This window comes from Amphibalanus amphitrite, unplaced genomic scaffold, assembly GCF_019059575.1.
Source record: "Amphibalanus amphitrite isolate SeventyFive unplaced genomic scaffold, NRLGWU_Aamphi_draft 000088F_arrow, whole genome shotgun sequence".
NCBI classification, from domain to species: Eukaryota; Metazoa; Arthropoda; class Thecostraca; order Balanomorpha; family Balanidae; genus Amphibalanus; species Amphibalanus amphitrite.
The window spans coordinates 710,570-732,760 of record NW_024881584.1 but is presented as its reverse complement, the minus strand read 5'-3'; the positions used below and the strand labels follow the sequence as shown (position 1 = coordinate 732,760).

General features: G+C 46.1%; 2 protein-coding genes across 5 annotated transcripts in view; both read right to left on the bottom strand.

Annotated features, from left to right (window-relative positions):
* LOC122379987 (MRG/MORF4L-binding protein-like) overlaps window positions 1-17,080 on the bottom strand; it is a 28,247-nt gene extending 11,167 nt beyond the window's left edge. The window contains exons 1-2 of one of the 4 annotated variants that reach the window (XM_043362713.1): window positions 17,005-17,080; window positions 10,194-10,398 (exon numbers count right to left, since the gene is read on the bottom strand). In XM_043362713.1, the coding sequence (XP_043218648.1) occupies window positions 10,194-10,296 (103 nt within the window). In that variant the 5' untranslated portion in view covers window positions 10,297-10,398; window positions 17,005-17,080. Of the gene's footprint in view, window positions 1-10,193; window positions 10,399-15,407; window positions 15,427-16,539; window positions 16,810-16,838 lie in introns of those variants that run through there. The other 3 variants (XM_043362717.1, XM_043362714.1, XM_043362716.1) reach the window with 3 other exon arrangements.
* LOC122379970 overlaps window positions 11,368-22,191 on the bottom strand; it is a 36,498-nt gene continuing 25,674 nt past the window's right edge. The window contains exon 3 of the mRNA XM_043362674.1: window positions 11,368-11,457. Within this exon, the coding sequence (XP_043218609.1) occupies window positions 11,368-11,457 (90 nt within the window). The remainder of the gene's footprint in view (window positions 11,458-22,191) is intronic.

Sequence of the window (22,191 nt, the reverse complement as noted above, 5' to 3'; positions counted from 1 at the left end):
CCTTACAGGCGTGCTTTGGGCCCTCATAGAGGCTGGTGTGGAGCCGTTACAGACGGGTGTAGCCTGTGGGGTCTTTAGAGGCAGAGCTGCTGACGCGAACCCTCTACAAGCCGGCAGGGGGTTCTCAGTGACCGGCAAGGGGCCCTTAGGCCGGCAGAAGAAGTCTTGTGGGGTCCTTAGAGACCGGCATGGTACTGTCAGACGCCGCACTATGGTTGGAAACGGCCTCACGGATGGCCGTGGGCAATTTCGGAATATATGTATATTTGGGGTGTCATTCTGTTGCAAATTGATGAAATGTTTTGAATTGGGCAGAAAAAATTATTTAGTTGCGCATTTAGTCTCCATTATTGTACGTGGAATCGGGAGTTTCTGACAGTGACTTTTTTGGTGCGCCGTCAAAGGTTTAAACAACCGCGCTGGTGATAGCATGTGGAGTACCTCCATGACGTTGTAAAACTGGATTATTATATATCAAAATAATCCTTGTTATGTTGGCTATCGAGTGGAGTGACTCTTTTTCCCATGCGTGTTCAAAATCAGGAACGGCATTGCATTCTGTTTGCAGTGTCACCACAGCAATATTTGCAAAATTGCGTTTATGTTTCATTGGACATACAAAAAGTTCTCCATCGACCTCCATTGAGCTTTTTGGCAGAATAAATCGCTGTTCAATTCTGCGTAAGGGGAACGTAAAAGCAGACTGCGCACTTGTGCGCAAAATCGTCCGTGAAGCGTCATCTCCCGAGGCGTACCTACCCGTCGCTTCGTTAGCACCAGGTCGGCTCGTCAGTCTTGCAATCGCTTATCCTTATAAATGATGGTAAGAAGCAGGGTTGCGGAGTCGTGGTGGCGCCAAATCCGACTCCGACTACGACTCCGACTCCTGACTCGTTGCCATGACTCCGGCCGACTCTGTCTCCGACTCCGGACCCCTGCCAGTGTTTCGGAGTCGCGATGGAGCTGTTCCGATTCGGACCGACTCCGACTTCCACTGCGGGCTCCTGACCGACCCCGACTCCGACTCCGACTCCTGGCTCGTTGCCACGACTCTGGGCGACTCTGACTCCGACTCCGACTCCGACTCCGACTCTGACTTCGACTCCGCACCCCTCGTAAGAAGTAACTGCTCGCCCCTGCACCTGGAGTATGAATATCGTGCAAACGTGTATGGATATCCTGGAGTATGGATATGGATATCCACTGACAGAACAGACATACAGACATGCTGTAAACTCCATTACACTGCCAATACCATGGCAAATCAAATGGCTATCTATGGTTTTTAATCATCGTTCTACAGTTTCCAAAATCTTGAACTGAATGTTGGCAATTTCTCGTGACTACTTCACGACCATGACGCATGCATTTCTGAAATTGATCTTTTTTCAACCAGCCACGTACTCGTATGATAAAATGAATGTCACCATCGTGTTCTACGCCCAAAAGTACCCATAAAACATGTGTCATGCATGGGCTGCGGATAGGTACCAGTTTTAATTTTCGGGGTTATGTGCTTACCTGATTGACCTGACTTTGACCCTGGCCAGTGGCCTATGCTTGACTGACCCCTACATTGATCTGACACTCTTTTAGCACTTATATGAAGGGTTGTGACAGTTGTGACAGTTGTGACAGATTGTTTAGGACCAACTGATGACTGAATTTATTTAGGACCAACTGATGACGATATAATCGAAACGCGAAACGCGAGGCACCGATTGCGAGGTTCTAAAGTCCATGCTACTGAAAGCCCGATTTCAAGTGTTTGACCTGACCTTGACCCGACCTGTGACCTCGAAATTCAGCTTTAAAGTATTCATGTGAATCGTCTCGTCGCGTTCTTCTTTCGTTTGCCGCGCCTCGTGCGTTTCGCTGCGCCTATTTGTTCGCGAGTTATCGGCTGGGGGCGTTGAACGCCCCCCCCCCCCGGCAAACGGCGGATGGGGAAATACCCCAGCAACTGCCGGGTTAATCTGACGCATGTTTTGTCATTTGATCGTCATTTTATTTCTTACTTTTTTGCCTAATCTAAAAAAAAAATCATAAATACTCTTTCTCCAAATTTGTGACCCTTTATGACCAATAGTAAGACACTGTGCGTCACTACGTTGATATTTCTCGCCCTAAAGCATAACAACAATATCCATTCAGTAATAGCAGTATTCAAAACATGTTCAAAATGCCTCACGATATCGATAACATAACGAAAGACATAGGCGACTTATGACATACTTGCAATGATGACGTCACACACGCGTGACGTGACGTGACCTCGTCATTTCTGAGTTACTGTATGATGCACGAAAGACACTGGTATACCTATGCAAAGTTTCATCGCAGTCGGTCTACGCATTAACAAGTTATGGGCAAAACATTTTTTCGCGTTGACCCCCGGCCATCCGTGAGGCCGTTTCCAACCATAGTGCGCCGGTGGGACCCTCAGGGCTCAAGAGTCACCGGTGTGGGGCCTTTAGAGCTCAGTCACCGGTGTGGGGCCCTCAAAAGTCACCAGTGGGTGGCCTTTAGATTCGCAGGTGTTGACTGTTGGGTCCTCAGAGCCGCCGACATAGAGCTTTAATAGGCACTGGTGTAGACACTCAGAGTTTGGGGTGTGAAACGCTGAGACACCGGTGTGGGCCCTCATAGGCGCCGATTAGGGCCCCCACAGTTGTCGTTACGGGGCCCTCAGAAAAATAAATGTGTGACCATCACAGGCGGGAAATGCCCCTAGAACTGGCCCCTCATAGGCCGGTAAGAACTCTCAGAGGCCAGTAACGGGCCTTTGGAGACCACCGAGGGGCCCTTAAAATCTGCAACAGGCCCTCAGAAGTCGGCATGGGGCCCTTATGGTTATCTTAGTGTGGTTATTTAGGGCCCATGAGGTGCTCTAACGAGCCCATGGGGCCCTTCTGAGTCGAAATATAGCCATTGTTAGCCCTCAGCAGTCAAATGGCGCCGCAAGCCCTCTCGGACCCGAGGGTCCCTTTGAAACCGATGGTGGGGGGGGGTTACGTGTCCCCTTAGACCCCTAGCTACGTCACTGCTTCATATGCATCATGTTAGGTATTTTAGGCTTGCCCCCCCCCCCCCCCAACTTGAAAATCGCTCCCGGGCCCCTGGCTCAATTTTGCGACCTCCCCGTTGAGTCAGTGGGAGAAAATTGAAAGGCGCCTCTTTTGGACGAAAGCCATTATAAACACTCCCAAACACTGAATTACAAGCAACTACTGTGAACGTCAAACCGCGTGGGACGCGACTTTTTCGCAATAACTTTTGAATGCGTTGCCTCTCAAGAACGAAACTTCGGCAATGGACGTTTCAGACCCCGGCCTAATTTTTATTACTAAGGTTTTTCAATGTCCGATCAATATTTAGGGCACTTCCCGTTCACTCGTAATGTTAAATTTTGCTCCTGAAACTCTCGGTGAGCAGAGGCTACTCCACAAGGGGCGGAGCCATAGTGTGACGTTGGAGCTAAGCTCCGCCTCGGCTGGCCGTTGCCTGAGGCGCTACCTGACCCGAGACCGGTCAGTCGCGTACCGTAGGGGTTGGTACGCGGTGCTTCCTGCCAACACACCCAGCCGCATGGCGTACGTTATTCATGCTTGCCCTAAGGGCTGCAAGAATGTATTTGCAATGCGCCTCTTGTCGGTATTTGACCGTGAAGGAAGCCGCGATAAACTGCTCATCAGCCTAAAACGGTAAGAAAGTGATCAGTCTCCTCAGTTCGTAACTCTTCCGTTCGTAACTCTTCCGTCCGTTTGCCGCCCAAACGCCGTTGACAAAGGAAGTGGTCGAGCGCGGATGCGCAATGGTGTCGGCAACGCCCTATGTTGCATACTGTTGAAAATAAAACCATGTTTCATCTGACCCCGTGTTTCAACTGGCCCCGCTCTCCCCTATTGTCATTCAGAAAGCCAATATAGCCAATTTATATATAATATGCCATGTCAATATAATATATTAAAGGAAAAGGGCCACCTTTAACATGGGGATTGAAACTGAGATAGCCATCTTGTAGCCCGTGTCCGAAAACCTATCTGTCTACCTCCTTACGGCCGATTTCGGCCTCCATTCGCAGTTATCGGCAATTTTAAAAGAAAATACGCCAGGAATGCGTCCTTATCCCAGGAATGCGTTCTTATCCGACAATACAGCCACCCGCGGCGAGGCTTTGGCTTTTTACCAATCAGCTCCAACCAGCTCAGCTTTAACCAATCAGCTTATCTGACACAATCCGACGAGTCTGTCTTCTGAACGCTGATTGGCTTGAGTGTGACGTCATCGCTATGCCATCATACAGTAGGTGCCGTAGAGAGTATCAACATAGTACCAATATGTTAAATAGTTTTAAATACTTTTTCGCGAATTGTGCACTTCTGGCACCAGTTTTAAAAAGAAAATGAAAAATAATAATGTCAAAATGAAAAACAACGATATCTTCATATTTCACGAAGGTGGCCCTTTTCCTTTAATATAATATAATATAATAATAACAATATACATATTATAATATAGTATAAATAAAATGCCAAGAAGCCAATATAGCCAATTCCAAAATTTTGCTCGTGAAGGGTTCTATAACGGAATGAATCCTATAGTTGCATTATTTTTTTTTGAAACGTTACATCACAATTAATTATAGCATTATACATACGCTATATGTAAACGTATCATATGCTAACATTTGTCATTAATTATGATATACATATTTTGGAACCTTGCTTGTTATGCCCTTAATGTATTGTTGTTGTTTTTCGGGACAAGCCCTAAACATAATGTATTTTGTGTGACTGTTTTTGCCATTTCCCGTTCCCGGTGCTGCATCATTTTATTACCTGCAATTGATTCGTGACGATTTTTTGCAGGCCTTATGCGCGAGCGGCGGAGATTCTGGGCATGACGGAGAGCGGTGTGAGGACGCTCGTCAAGCGTCAGCGAACATCTGGCGCAGCAGCACAGCAGCCGACACCAGCGACCACCATCGACAACTTCACCATCGCACTATGGTTGGAAACGGCCTCACGGATGGCCGGGGGTCAGCGCGAAAAAATGTTTTGCCCATAACTTCTTAATGCGTGGACCGATTGCGATGAAACTTTGCATAGGTATACCAGTGTCTTTTGTGCATCATACAGTAACTCAGAAACGACAAGGTTCCGTCACGTCACGCATGTGTGACGTCATTATTGCAAGCATGTTATAAGTCGCCTAGGTCTTTCGTAATGTCATCGATATCGCGAGGCATTTTGAACATGTTTTGAATACTGCTATACTGAATGTATATTGTTGTTATGCTTTAGGGCGAGAAATATCAACGTAGTGACGCACAGTGTCCTACTATTTGTCATAAAGGGTCAAAAATTTGGAGAAAATGTATTAATGATTTTTTTTTAGATTGGGCAAAAAAGTAAGAAATAAAATGGCGATCAAAATGACCAAAAATGCGTCTGATTAACCCGGCAGTTGCTGGGGTATTTCCCCAACCGCCGTTTGCCGGGGGGGGGGGGCGTTCAACGCCCCCAGCCGATAACTCGAGAACCAATAGGCGCAGCGAAGCGCACGAGGCGGCAAACGAAAGAACGCGACGAGACAATTCAGATGAATACTTGAAAGTTGAATTTCAAGGTCACCGGTCGGGTCAAGATCAGGTCAAACACTTGAAATCAGGCTTTCAGTAGCATGGACTTTAGAACCTCGCAATCGGTGCCTCTCGTCATAAACTCTGTCACAACTGTGCACAACCCTTCATATAAGTGCTAAAAGAGTGTCAGATCCATGTAGGGGTCAGTCAAACATAGGCCAGGGTCAAAGTCAGGTCAATCAGGTAAGCACATAACCCCGAAAATTAAAACTGGTACCTATTCGCAGCCCACGACACATGTTTTATGAGTACTTTTGGGCGTAGAACACGATGGTGACATTCATTTTATCATACGAGTACGTGGTTAGTTGAAAAAGATCAATTTCAGAAGTGCATGCATCATGGTCGTGAAGTAGTCACGAGAAATTGCCAAGATTCAGTTCAAGATTTTGGAAAATGTAGAACGATGATAAAAAATCATAGATAGCCATTGGATTTGCCATGGTATTGGCAGTGTAATGGCGTTTACAGCATGTCTGTATGTCTGTTCTGTCAGTGGATATCCATATCCATACTCCAGGATATCCATACACGTTTGCACGATATCCATACTCCAGGTGCAGGGGCGAGCAGTTACTTCTTACGAGGGGTGCAGAGTTGAAGTCAGAGTCGGAGTCAGAGTCGGAGTCGGAGTCAGAGTCGCCCAGAGTCGTGGCAACGAGCCAGGAGTCGGAGTCGGAGTCGGAGTCGGTCAGGAGCCCGCAGTGGAAGTCGGAGTCGGTCGGAATCGGAACAGCTCCATCACGACTCCGAAACACTGGCAGGGGTCCGGAGTCGGGGACGGAGTCGCCCGGAGTCATGGCAACGAGACAGGAGTCGGAGTCGGAGTCGGAGTCGGACTTGGCGCCACCACGGCTCCGCAACCCTGCTTCTTACCATCATTTATTAGGATAGGCCATTGCACGACTGACGAGCCGACCTGCTGTTGACGAAGCGACGGGTGGGTACGCCTCGGGAGATGAAGCTTCATGGACGATTTTGCGCACAAGTGCGCAGTTTGCTTTTAGGTTCCCCTCACGCAGAATTGAACAGAGATCTATTCTGCCAAAAAACTCAATGGAGGTCGATGGAGAACTTTTTGTATGTCCAATGAAACATAAACGTAATTTTGCAAATGTTGCTGTGGTGACACTGCAAACAGAATGCAATGCCGTTCCTGAGTTTGAACACTCATGGAAAAAAGAGTCACTCCACTCGATAGCCAACATAACAAGGATTATTTTGATATATAATAATCCTGTTTTACAACGTCATTGAGGTACTCCACATGCTATCACCAGCGCGGTTGTTTAAACCTCTGACGGCGCACCAAAAAGCCACTATCAGAAACTCCCGATTCTACGTACGATAATGAAGACTAAATGCGCAACTAAATATTTTTTTCTGCCCAATTCAAAACATTTCATCAATTTCCAACAGAATGACACCCCAAATATACATATATTCCGAAATTGCCCATGGCCATCCGTGAGGCCGTTTCCAACCATAGTGCATCGGCGCGATCCGACGTCACGTGTACGCACGTTTCGCCAACAAGGAGTTCCTGACAGTCGAGCGTCTACTGGATGGGCTGACTGCCGATGGGATCCTGCGACCAGGTACCTCAGAGAGCACGCTGCGTAGAATCCTGCATCGGATGGGGTTCCGCTACCGATCAACGCAACGAAAGATGTATGTCAGAAAGGAGACGTTGGACATCGTCTGCCGCCGCATTCAAGCTCTGCGCAAACTGAAGCAACATAGAGAAAACGGGCATCAAATCGTGTACGTTGATGAAACGTGGTTTACCACAAGGATGTGCCACAGTCGGGAGTGGGTGGACAACACCCAGGCTGCCACCAGTGCGACGTACAGCCGCCAGGTCCCACCGGGAGACGGTGAGCGCTTCATCGTGGTGGCGGCCGGATCCGAGGAGGGGACGATCGACGGCTCGTTCCTCAGCTTCGTCTCCAAGAACAGGAGTGGTGACTACCATGGGGAGATGAACAGTGAGCTGTTCATTCGATGGCTGACGTCACACCTGCTGCCGTCGCTGAGTCGGCCGTCAGCGCTGGTGCTGGATAACGCTCCCTACCACAGCGTGCTGACCGAGGAGAGCCGCTGTCCGACGAGCGCCACCAGGAAGGCCGACCTCATCAACTGGCTGACCCAGCGCGACATCCCGGTACCGCCCGGCGCCACCAGACCTGAGCTGCTGCTGCTATGCCAACAAAACAAGCCAGAGCCTCAGTTCGTCGTCGACAACATCATCCGCGAGTGGGGGCACGAGGTGGTCCGTCTTCCTCCGGGACACCCCGAGCTGAACGCGATAGAGCAGGTCTGGGGGTGCATGAAGCGCCACGTACGGTCGTCTCTACGGAGATTCACCCGAGCCGACCTCCAGGACAGGCTAGAAGAGGCTCGTCTTCTCGTCACTATGTAGTGAGGTGTGGGCCGGAGCAGTCCGTCGGTCCAGGAGCTTCGAAGACGGCTACTGGACCACGGACAACATTCAGGAGAGCATCGACCGCATCATCATCACCGCTGACGACGACGACGACGACGACTTTTCGTTTGATCAGGAGTCTGATGATGACGTAGACTAAATATACTCTTTGAAACATGCTACTTGTTTTGGTACAGGGTATGAATGCTCAGATGGTGTTTGTGGACATAACGTGCATGGCGAATGATGGCTCAAATATCTACCTACATAGAGTATTCTCTTTAGAATGGACCGAGTGTTGACTGTTCGCACTTCCATCAATGAAATATTTTCTTCGACTCGCTAAGAATGTCACCCAGATAGGAAGACTATACGCGTACGCCAAATATTACGATGATTTAAGAATAACAGAAAATAATTAAATGATTATTTAATAAGTTTGTCAACGTAATTACGTAAATGAGATACATAATAATATAATATATTTACACAGTCAAGTTAATTTTCTTAATTAAAATTATAATTTTAGGATCTTGTAGATATCAAACCGCCAGGAAGGTTAGTACACTTCGTGTTATCCTGCCAAGCCCCAATATGCCCCAACTTAAATGTTTCCGTAATGCACCGGTACGCATAGCCGGAGGGGAGCCGGATCCGCCGGAGCCGTCATATTTTGCCCTGAGTGGGAGCCGGAGCCGGAGCCGTATTGCCATTTTACTCGGAGCCGGAGCCGGAGCTGGAGCTAACTCAAATGTTCAAGGCTCTGCATCCCTGCTGCTAAGTCAATAATTCGTATAGTTAATTTGGTAAAGGGCCATGTTGAACAATCTCGGTTTTTTTCTCGGATTAAAAAACCTGGTAAAAGGCCATACTGAACAATCTCGGTTTCGAGATGTCCGCCCATCTGAGACCCGACGCACACAGCATGCAGAACCGGTTCTGAGTGAGGATCGATCGACAGATGGCAGTCGTGTCTGAACGGTAGATGGCAGGGAATTCGTAGTTAGTAGGCGGGGCTTCGCGAGCAGCCTGACGATAGCCGCCATCCGGGCTGATATTTCACTTAGCATTACGAGTGAACGGGAAGTACCCTAAATATTTATTTGACATTAAAAACCTTAATAATAAAAAATTAGGCCGGGGTCTGAAATGTCCATTGCCGAAGTTTCGTTCTTGAGAGGCAACGTATTCAAAAGTTATTGCGAAAAAGTCGCGTCCCACGCGGTTTGACGTCCACAGTAAGGCACACTGAACATGAAAATGGTATCCGTGACCCCTGTTTATGCCCCTGAGGTCATCTCAGGTCACGAATGGTATCTAACAGTTTTTCACGAATAACTTTTGATAGGGGCATGCTAAAGCGATGAAAATGCCTTTGATGTGTTCAGCTCGACGATACGGACCGACTGATACGCAACATGACCCTTTTCCGGTCAGGTCATGACCTTGACCCGAGGTCAAATTTTCAAGTTGACCGTTCAAGGTCAAGTAATAGTTCATTCGATGCGCCTTGACGAGAGGAAAACGACGCCGGTACAAGTAAGCTCGTGCAATGCTTGAGTCAACAGTTATTGCAGAAAAACTGTTTTAAAAAAACGTCTATTTTGGCAGGTTTTGCCCCCTGCAGGCAAAACCGTTGGCGCTAGGTCAAATCTGTGAGGATTAGTCAGAAATGGCGTTAATAAGGCTATCGAATGCGCTTTTCCGCGGCGCTGTAGCTCTATTGGTTCCCGAGTTATGCGTTGGCTTCTTGGAATTTGTCGACATTTGACCTGAAAATGGGCGAAATTTTGCCTTCAATGACCTTTAGTGACCTGACCTTTGACCTGACCAAAAAAGTGACCGAAGTGATTTCGTCATTAGTTTTGGCGCTCTTTCGAACACCGCCTTCCGCGTATCGCTACTTGGCCCAGGAGCCAAGTTAGAAGGGGGGTGTTCAAACACCCCCCCCCCCCCCAGCAGGGCGTGGAAATCCAGGACCCCCCGCGGGGCGCGGGTTGTTAAGCTGAAGGTACAGTGGACTGCACAAAGGAACTTTTAATCGATTACATGAAAAAACAGCTGGTCAATGTAACAATAGTTGTACCTACCAGAAATGCTAGCGTAAGATTCGTCACTTACCAACCGGTTTATAGCCAGTCATAGCATCAAACAGATGAATTTCAGTTTCGGCACTCCATGAGAGACTGCGGCTGGGGGAGTGCGGCCGGCGGTCAGCAGTCATGGCAGTGACCAGTGTCAGGCTGGCCGGTGCTGCCAGGAGAGGACGACTGCTCACTGCAGCGCCGCCACTCGAAAACGCTCGCTGCTGACCCTCTCACCGACTCTGGAAACAGTGGTGTACAAGACTTTTCTCACTGCGTCGTAGCCATCATTGTTTCGCCAAAAACAAAAATAGTTCAAAAGCTATGACACAGTACTTGCTACCCCAAACATGTTAAAATTGTTCATATATAGTCCAAGCTGTCATCGGATCGGCCTGATAGCATCAACAATGAGTCAGTCCTAAACTGAACCACCCCGGCTGCTATAGGTAAGCTATAACCCACGAGCCGCTAGGGGAGGGGTGGGGGGACATTAAATTACCCCCTTTACGTAGGAGAGACTGGGGCACATCTGTCACTTTTTACAAAATGGCTATCGAGCGCACACTTTCAACAGGTGCAGTTTGATGCTTCCCTGGCATATTCCCTACAGCAAGAGCTTCAAATGCGCCGCTGGTGTTCCGGTTATACCTCAAGTGGTTTCGACGCTAGAGTCGGTTATCTGTCGATGCGTCATCTGACAGAAAGTACCCCATATACGGGGCACAGTCTGTCAGCAATGAGGCACATCGTTTTATCATCTCGCACCATCCACTGTCTCTGGAATGCTTCATTTCAGTGTGTTCCACTCATCCTCGTCCATTACAAATTACAATGTCTAGAAACCGACAGCCATATCAATTGATCCTGACACCGAATTTTCTCACGTCTTCTATCACTCGCCAGGAATGCCTATTTCTAGACACCTCCAGGGGGAGAGGGTTGGGTGAAGTGTGAACCCTCTTGCGAATTTTCGAACCAATTCATGAATGCACTTGTGCTTTTCAATGCTCATCTGCCACTATTGCAAATTTCCTATGTTGATACGTATTTTTAGGTGTTATTGCGAGTGCACAAGTCCACTAAAGCAATGCTCTGTCTAAAATGGTAATTCTGATGACATACTGTTTGGGTGTGAGTGGGGCTGGGGGGAGGGGGTCCTGTCGTATCCAATTGGCATATAAAATCAGCACTGCAATGCCAGTGCAACCTCAACCGGCATCGCGCACCTGCACGTCCCACACCGCGTGACGAGCAGCGCGCACCTGCACGTCCCACACCGCGTGACGAGCAGCGCGCACCTGCACGTCCCACACCGCGTGACGAGCAGCGCGCACTCACTGAGTTCGTGGCCCCTGGGAGACAGGCTAGCCCTGGCGGGGCGGCGAGGGGTGGCCATCCGTGATCCAGCTCTGCTGCGGAGCGGGCGATACGGCGGCATGCAGATTCTGCCAGGGACAGAATCTGCCCCGGATCGAGTGACATAATGGGCCCCACTCGATGAAAATCAAAATGTTTTGCTTTTTTTGACTTTATGGACAAAATTATCTTTGGCATAATACTGACACTCATGACTACCCGAAACAGTATTCAGTCACCATCACGCTATCTGAATAGTCATGAACTAGCGTCTTCTTCTAGTCAAAAAGTTCAGATTTGCGTTGCAAAATCAACTTTTCACATTTTGTCAAATATGAATACAGGTAGGTACGGTGTTGTATTGATAGTATTGAACCTTGGCAAGCAAAAACAAACATCTCAAAATACAAAAGCATACCTGCGCTCGATAGTTCTCGAGAAAACCCAGCTGACAGGATGTGTCTCATGACGGAATCTGCCCCATTCTCCCCTATAGTGTGATATCACCAAAACCTGAATTTGCCACTTAATGTTAAATTTTAATAGTTGAACAGTTGAACCTAATCGACCATTCCCATTACCCTTTACCAAACATTATTTGGCTATATTGTTATACTCGATGTCAAGACTCATCAACAGCTATCAATTACAGTGACTTACTGCGATTATTTGGCGTTGCATGTCTAGAGAATAGGCGTAGACGATATGACATTATGTTTGTTGCAAAATTGTATAGAAATCATACCGATTGTGCAGCCCTTTAGCCCATTTCCCTCTAGGTATTTATCGCACCAAGGGCAACGAGAAACACGTGGTGTCTTAAAGGGACTATCCCACCTTCTAAAATGTTGTTAAAACCAGTTAAATTGTGCCCGACTTTATAGATTGGATGACCAGGAACACGGTTCTGGCATTTATTTTTCATTAAACATCTTAGGCTTCCCATATTCCAAACACAAACTTTCAAATATGTGACGTCACAGCCCAAAAGTACCTCCTTCCCCAGGCCACATTACTGTCATAAAGCTGATTCTTTTTACTGTTTAGGCACCACAACAAAGTTCAGACCAAGTTTAAAGCGATTTTTCAACGAACAAACCCATTTAAATCAGAATGACTAAACGAGGTGACGTCACACTAACGGTCGCTCCATGTTGAAGATAGGGCCTTGTGCTAAATGTGCAAGGCCCATTTTCAAATGAAGGGAACGAATTTCTTCAACACCAAGAGGCCGCGGGGGTTGCAACCTAGAAAGATAGTGGTTTCTGAACCTCGCCGCAAACTTGGCTATCTCAACTCAAACCCCATGTTAAAGGTGGGATAGTCCCTTTAATGTTCCATTTGCGAGAGTAGACGCAGTACAAACGAAACTTTTTGTTAGAGCACCATCGTTTGTTAATAAGTTTTTGTTTCAGTGTACTGATGCTGACGTATTCCATGATTCTTAAACCCGCGCCCCGTAGGGGGGGGGGGGCGAGACGGCCCCCCCCTGTCCTTTTCCGTCGATATCTTCTGAACGGCTGGAGATATCACCACCAAACTTTCAGGACCCCTCCGGGCATCAATTTTACAAATTGTGACCAAAAATTTTGCCAGAGACTATGATAGGTTGGCCACAAATGACGTCAGAATGACGTCAAATTCTGCCATTTTCGACCGAAAAAAGACCTTCGCGAGAAGAGCTGTCAGGCCTACAGCTTTGAAGATACAGAAAAATGATCAAGACAAAAAAGGTGTACATAGAATGGACAGGGCTACAAAACCGCTATCTCAGATTTGTGAAATTTTTGAGTTTTGACCCCCAAAAATCAAAAATGCAATTTTTTGGATATATTAGCCAAAAAAATCCAAAAAGTTTTTGAGTTTCGAAAAAACGGAATATATGTAATAGTTCCTACAGTCTTCTATCTACATACCAAATTTCAGATCGATATCTCGTTTTTTGGCCAAGTTATAGCGAAAAAAACTGTTCAAAATGATGACGTCAAATTTTCAAACTCAATTTTTGACAGTTCTAGACATCGTAGAGCAAAACAAAGACCAACATTAGACTCCCCGTGACGAGCTGCATCGAATCGTTACCCATTTTATGCAAAAATATCAACTTTGAAATTTGACCTAATATGACCTGACCTTGACCTGACCTTCACCAAAACGTGACAAAAGCTGGCCGTTAAGGCTGCCTGACCCACATAATCGCATTTGTCATGTAAAATGGACCATAAAACACGCATCACACGACACTTTCATATTGTGACCCCTAGGGGCCAGGGACCTGACCTCTGTGACCTGACCTGGTATCAGTGACCTCAGATAGCGAAGTATGTGTTTGACGAACAATGTACCATCGATGGTTTTCAATAACTTACCAATTTACTCGATTTCACAACACATTTCTTGGAATGCCTGTGAACGGTGAAAATCCGACCTTTGACCTGACCTGTGACGTCACCTGTTTGACCTCGGTCAATGAAATTTAGTCACAAGGTAATTCCCGGGTGGGGCTATCGAACGCCTTTTGAATTTTGAAAATCGGCCGGTAAATTTCCGAGATCTTAGGGGGGGCCGAAACGCCCCCCCCCCCTACGGGTGGTAGGGTCCGCCGTTAGCCCTACGGGGCGCGGGTTAAGGGCACTTAGGGCCAATGTGTCAACATATATAAAAGCATATTAAAATTGTATCGTAGTTGCATTGCTCCTGTCAATGTGTTTGTGTGTCACATTTGACACATTTTCAGTGCTTGGACACTTGAAAGGGCCCATGTATGCCTCAGCCTGTTATCCTTGAGCCCAAATAAATAAATAAATAAACCAGTAAAACGCCTTTTGGACGAAGAACGAGCGAGCGAGATAGTGAGTCCTGCACGTGCGGAAGGGCAAGAGGGTACTTTCAACGGGCTTGTGCAAAGCACCCTTCTAACCGGTCGCTAGCGGTGTGCCAAATTTGAACGCAATCGGCCTAGCCGTTTCTTAGATCTGGAAGCGGCATTCTCCACGTGCACACGTGCAAACGGGGTCCAAACTGACTTTTGCACGGCACCCTACTAACCAGTCCCCTACCGTGTACCAAATTTGAGCGCAATCGGCCCAGCCGTTCTCGTGATCTGCAAGCGAGCCCTGCACGTGCGCACGTGCAGTAGCACCCTAACCGCAACACATGGGAATGCATTGCCTGGTGGGTGCCTACCTGTATGCCAAGTTTCAGCGAAATCGCCACAGTAATTACCGAGTTATTGAAATGGGAAAAAAATGGCACCTCTTTTTGTATTGCACGTGCAGTGGGGGTCACTCACGTAGATCAAGAGTATCCGACCTTTGGTGGAAGGGATGCATCTACCCTACAAAAATTACCGTAAAAGACAATCGCCCAAGCGGCTGCTGAGATATGCGCCTCTAAAAATCACTATATTTGCAAAACAGCTTGAACACCCTTGACTTTTCACGTGGCACGTGCCACGACGGTCACTGAGATGTGTTAAAAGAAGTCAATTACGGGGTAGAAGGGATGGGGCTACCCAGCAAAAAAGACCGCAGGCCATTCGGTCCAGCGGTTGCTGAGATATAAGCCTCTCAAAAGCGTTACAGGCCGGGCCGGGCCGCTCATACTGAGATTTTTCCGTTATATTGAAGACTTCGCTTCGCTCGCTGCGCTTGCTCGCTCGTAATACATAAATAAGCCAGCCTTTCGGCCCTACACCACCATTTAAACTCAACTATTTGATTTACCATTGCCTGTATTCTGTTATGTCTCCCACGACGTTGCATACATAACTAAAGTGGGGATGTTTGGCAAAATCGCTGTAAAATGATAATTGTTTGATATTTTTGGGTCATATTTCTTCAGGCTCATCACTCATGTGCATTCGACCAATGATATTTGACTTACCAGTTACCATTGCCTGTAATCTCTCCCAAGGTATTGCCTTCGGCACTGCACTGCTTCGCCACAACAATTTGATATTACTTTCCATAGTGTATTAGTGCTTTTTAACTTGTTTAATGTGCATTGAATAACTATCAGCTATGAAATCAGGAGACCAAAGGATATCATGTAATTTGCTTCTTACTTGGGATTGCACCAAAAGTAAATGGCAAAAAATATCACCGATATGAGCATTTCTTCGACCGATATGGAGGGTTTGAATGTGTACATGTCGGAAATATAATGTAAATATTGATTTAAAACATTAACAATTTCCCGGAAAACGCCATGTTAATTTTGTGTTTTAAATATGAGGTTGCTGTGCATAAATCACGTGCAAACTGCTCGCAGACAAAACAAACTGACATTTTTGCAAAACGTCGCCGTCGTCGCCACAGCCAAGCCGTAGCAGCCCTTGCAGGCCCTTGCAGCAGCCTTGGCAGCAGCATTCACTTGGTTATAGATGAAAACATGTGGTGAAAAATCCTAATAATCTTTAAAACCGTAGTGTATTATCTAAAGTTTCTGAAATTGGAATTTCAACCCGATCAAGAAGACATCAGGACTTGCAGCTGAACGAAGAGAGCAAGTGTGAATTAATGCAAGGAGCCGAACAAACGACTCATGTTTATAAATATATATTTCTGGCTGCAGTTGGGTTATTATTTATGATCATGTGCTCTTTCCTCTTCCCCAATAATCAAGTCCCAACTTTTTTCTTTACCTCACAAATAACCCTCTTTACACACAATACTATACAGAAATGGGCAGTTTTGCACATTCGTGATAATAAGTCACGACATAAAATTGTTTTAAATACACTTAACATCACTTTTCCGTCGTGCAAGAATATTTACGCACTCAACTTTGCAATTTAAGACCACTCGTGCTTAAATGATTATTTAAGCACTTGTTTATAAATGAACTCCCCATGTGGTCTTAAATCCAAAGTCTCGTGCATAAATATTCTTACACTCTGGAAAAATGACAACATATATTATCACTCCTTTTATGGTTATCGCTCAGCCCATTTTCATGACATCATAATCTTTTATTAGATTAGTCTTTCTTTAGATAACCTCCCTGCAGTTTGCCCGACTGACCTTAGGACTATATGCCATAGCCGCCTTGCTATACCCAACAGCATTGACATTATTGACCTTATTACTGGCACGAAGAGTATTTACATAGATGAATAATAATAGGACAAATGCAGCCTGCTGGGGCTTTGGGCTGCAGCAAGGCGGCATCAGTATATATAGGGCCTTGAGAAAAGCTACATGGCTGCACAGTGCTGGCTAAGGCACCGAACCTACAAGAATTGACTCCCACAATAATCTGAAATAATATAATATGCTACAATTTGTGCTACGGTCTCAAGATGCGTGCTCTCTATTTTTACCTTCCCCGAACTGGAACGTCCACCGCTGTGTAACGGCCACTTGCACTGAACTCTATAATTGTAATGGCATGGATGAATAGGTCCATGAATTTACGTCAAATTGTTTTAAATTTCGAAAAATATGTATGAAATAGTTTCGTTACACATAAATGACAGTGAAACTTACCGTTAAATTCATTAAATTCAAATTGATGTTCGGGCTGTGGTATAGGGCTGTGGCAAGGCAATGGGATGGCTGTGGCTGTGGCAGGGGGCAGGGGGTGTCGAAGTCTAGTAGGAAAATCTGGCAAATTCCCTGCGTGACGTCACGTCGGGGATGACCGACGGCACCTTGCACTGAAAGATACGGCAGAACGGCTATTTTTGAAAAATGATTAAAAATACTTTTGTGCTGTTATGACGCATAAAACGCTTATCAGCATGTTCCTCATCATGTGATAAAGGCATATCCGTGGTCGAAAATAGCTGAGCCAGTCCCAATTTCCAACCACCGACCTCATAAGCAAAGGATGGAAGCGTAATCCTTAAGGGCGACTTTCCTATACATATCCGTACATATGCGTCCTTATGGAAATCGGTAGTGTGGCGATTGGCGACGCGCGCGACATCTGTGTGGCGACCAAGTGGCGACTGTGGCGACACCTGGTGGCTGCTTTTCTGCTGTATGTAGGTATTGGGGTTTTGCCAGATGTGGTTCCTACTGCTACACCACTATGTTGACCCAATACTAGAAAAGTTATTTTGCTAGTAAAAGGCAAGCAAATTGAAAGTTGATTTATAAAATTGCTTATAATGATTACGAGATAATAATAAAGAAATTTTGATTGAATAATTATTTAAATAATCAACCGTGAAACTATATTCTGGTAGATATTAGAGAGAGAAAATATATGAAAAAATGACTGTAGGTTTAGTAATTCTGGTAAAAAAATTCTGGCAAAAAAAATTCTGGTAGGTTTAGTAGAAATAAGTCCGTGCAACCTTGTATTTAGCGTATTTAGGGCCTTGGCATGGGGGTTCGCTCCCGTGCCTTCAGCATTACGAAAAATGGCAACAGCCCGTGAGCAGCATAAGCGCTCACGCACATGTTCAGGGAAAACAACGTGTAATGGACTGCTAACGACGGCCCTCTCCACCAATCAGCGTTCGGCATCTCGAGCGCTGATTGGCTGGTAGCAAACGCGTCATATGTGGGTCTCATTTTTTGCTATCAGTGAACGCGTTATTTAATACACAGTGGCCTATGGAGAATGGCACGCGGAATTGAAGGTCAGTGTTTTATTGCTTCGTACATGCGAATGGAGGTATTTGAGTGGCATTTGACACCATTTTCGAAATCTACAGTGAATTTTTGATCGACTCATGTATATATTTTTATGAATTTGACAGTATTAGTGCTACATAGTCGGTGTTTTGTGTTGGTGTTGTTTCTCTCGACCTTTGTCTTGGACTTTGATCATATCTTTTCTCGAAAATGCTTGCCATAACCAGGTCTAAACTATATCTGTATAAAGGGAATATGTGTTGAATATGAGGAGAAAGTAGTAATGACCATTCTGCCTATCAAACTGCCAGAAGGTGTGCTTGTAAGGTGATTGAAACTGCAGTACGGGTTGCAGATGTGGGTTTGACATCAGCATTGTTGTTGTACCCCACTTGCTCTAATAAAATGGCAACATGGGGTTATGTACACACTATTGCACAGCCTGGTATCAAGCTGGTTGATATGTGGAGGATAATGAAAGCATAAAAACCTTTCTTAAGTGAATAGGAGCGTTGCGTCTTGTGACTTGTCAAGTCATTTTAAATCAAATGATTGTGATTGTAACTTTTACTTCAATTATTATTGCAAGTTTTGACCTTTTTAATCAGCAAGTTTTATGTGTACCAATTTCATATCCCTGTGTAATGTCTGTGCGGCTTTGTGCAGTGCGCGTGTCTTGAAACAAACCAACCAATTTATTTCGTACCTTTTTGTACTTCATGTATGTCAAAATGTATGTCAAAGGACAAAAATGTCATGTCTATTATCATTGACACTACTACAGCTAACTTTGCCTGTATTCCTATCTTTCAGAGGCATTCAATTCAGTCTGCTTTCCAGTGCAGTACCCAGGAGGCTGCAACTGAAACTCGCACAAAGGCAATCAAGTGTCACTTCATCAGCCTGCAGCAACAGCCCATCTGTAATCAAGATATGGATGAAGTGGCATAGAAGAATAACCAGTTCAAACATGAAAAGATGTATTTTGTTTTGGACTATTTCTTAGCATAACAGAACAGCACACTTGCTGCTTTTTATGTTTGCCCTGTGTGCAGTTTTGAATAATTTTAACTATGAAATGCTTTTGCCAACTCTTCTCTTTACATAAGCTTTCTTTGTCATGCATGTGTAATTTTGAGTTTACATGCATGATGTAGGCATAGGTGGCCCTTGGCTTCATAAAACTACTTTGCAAGCTTTTGTTATGGACATTGGTGCTTCCTCAGATGTGTCCAGTAGTTGATGAAGGGAGAAGAGGAGTAGGACAGCTGATAGCTATTACCAAAAATATGTGCTTGTCTGCACTTCGGGCTGTTCCATCATATGCAACCTCTATTTACTTTGAGTTAAAAACACATCATCTTTTGATTCTTTCCTGTGTGGCCATTGTTTCCGCGGTGCTATAAACGTCAAGTTTGAAGTTGGTATCCAAGTGAGCAAAATGTGCATTATTTCAGTCCGTCTTGAATCATTCGTCTTGAATTATATCCCTAACTGACATCCTGTTATTTGTCCTGCAATGTTTGTGCCTGTGTCCGCCCTTACCTCCGTCTCCAGCCTCCAACCAGCCCTGCTGAGCTCTGTCGCCGGCGCGGTGTATCGCAACGTGCTGTTTCTCCACTCCAGCCGACAGCTGCTAGGAATCGTCCTGTGCCACGCGCCATGCGACACAGCAATTGTAAGCTGCAGGTCACATTCGGACAGGACAGGCTCCGCATATGTGCATCCGGCAGAGTGCTAGTCGATATCAGGGACGTTGGTCGGACTGTTGTGGCGGCGTGCATTGTGCTGGTTGAAGTTGTTGTATTTCTGTTAGTGAAAAGCATTAATACATAACCATGGCCGCAGCCCAATGTTATTGTGGATTTCAGAGGGAGTGGCCAGTCAGGAGGGCCCCATGCGGGTATGGATCCGGTGTCCAGTGGGATTGGCTAAGATTTCCGGCGATTGATAAACGCTTCTATGATAGTACACCTAGTCCTATTGAGTTATGAGGGGAGGTGACGTGAGGGACCTGACCTTACTAAACTCTTGTGAAAACACGATACATACGAACGGTAAGAAACCGACAGCCATTCTTTCCACCAAGTATCATCTTTCTGTGAAGGATTTCTTGGCACTGAGTGCTTAGAAATTGCGTTGTTTTTGGACTATGTAGAGGCTCACGAGCGACAACTTAGCTCAACAACCTTACGTACCTTAAATATGCGACTTGTACCAGAAGATCCAGCTTGATCAAAAGATTGGACATGTCAAATTTCAGCTCTTTAGCTCAAAAGAATTTTTAGCTGTCGTAAAAACCGTCAGTGTGGCACCATATCGCCTCCCCGCGCGGTCGGAAGGTAAAAGTTCGCCGGCTTTAACTAAACAAATAGTCGTCGTATCGCAAATTCATTGACGGCGTTCGAAGCGTCGTTCAATTTACTTTCGAAACATATCCTAACATTAACATTTAACTGCCTAGCGCAATCTCCAACAAGCAAAAGTTCCGTGCATTCATCCTCATACAGTGTTAGCGGCCGCCGGCCGCCGGCCGCTGACCCACATTCGCGTCATCAGGGAATGCCGCAACTAATTTATTGTTTCCAACTTTTTTCCCGGAGCGTTCTACCTGGTTTATATAGCCTTGGGCTGTGGCGTTTATGCTTGCGCCAATTATGTATTTCGAGCAACATAATTGTAACGACAAAAGCACTGCAAAAATTAGTGATCAGTAGAACTGTCAAATAATCAAACATAAAACAAAACAACCAAACCTGACGTAACTGGACCCTATTCGGAAAGTAGGTCACAGGCAGGGGCGTAGCAAAGGGGGGCCATAGGGGCCATGGCCCCCCTGGAGCCCAAAAGGGCCCCCATCGCGGTGTCATAAGTACGGTAAGGGGCACAATAAACGTAGCGTAAGGGCCCCTCGGGGCACTCCACTGGGTTCGCGGGGGCCCTTCGGTCCTGAGACCTTGCCGCTAGGGCCCTCTGGGCTCTCTTCATTGCTTATAAAAGGGCCCTTCGGCCGGCCTGAGGCTTTGCCACTGGGCCCCTCGGGGCCCTGTCCATTGGGTTCGCAGGGGCCCTTCGTAATTTTAAGGTAGTTAAGCAAATAACTACTTAATGAAATAAAGAAAATGTTGGGCCCCTTCGCTCACATGGGCCCCTTTCGGTTTGATTACCACCCTCCCCCCTGAAGAAAATCCTGGCTACGCCCCTGCCCTTAGACGGCTTACATGACCCTCAGACGGCTTACGAGGCTCTCATGGGCTGTAGGGGCCTTTGACGGTCTGAAGGACACTCATCCAACCCACGGGGCCCTCAAGACCGCCTTCAGAACCGGCTGAGCGACTCTATGAAGCTATTCGTGGGCCTATCTAGCAGGGACCCATGGACTGCTTGCCCCTCAGTTCTAACATTGTTTTCATTTTTTTGATTTTTTTTTTTAAATTTATTTGGGCCCCCTCCAAAAGATAGTGGATGAAATCCGATGACTTTTTGGATTTTTAGGGGGTGTACCTTGGGCCCCTGTAAGTTTGGCCCCCTCCTGGAGGAAATCCTGGCTACGCCCATGGTCACAGGTCAAAGGTCATTTGGGTCAAGGTCATGAAATTTTCAGGGTAGGTGTAAAATTTATCAATGCGAGGGTACTGAAAGTTTCGTCGCGATCGGTCACTTTTTACGTGAGTTATTCGCGAAAAGCCCAAGGGGGTTGTAGGTTGTATCAACCTCCCCCCGGCCCCCTGTGCCGGCGTAGGCTTAAAGGAAAAGGGCCACCTTCGTGAAATATGAATATATCGTTGTTTTTCATTTTGACATTATTATTTTTCATTTTCTTTTTAAAACTGGTGCCAGAAGTGCACAATTCGCGAAAAAGAATTTAAAACTATTTAACATATTGGTACTATGTTGATACTCTCTACGGCACCTACTGTATGATGGCATAGCGATGACGTCACACTCAAGCCAATCAGCGTTCAGAAGACAGACTCGTCGGATTGTGTCAGATAAGCTGATTGGTTAAAGCTGAGCTGGTTGGAGCTGATTGGTAAAAAACCAAAGCCTCGCCGCGGGTGGCTGTATTGTCGGATAAGAACGCATTCC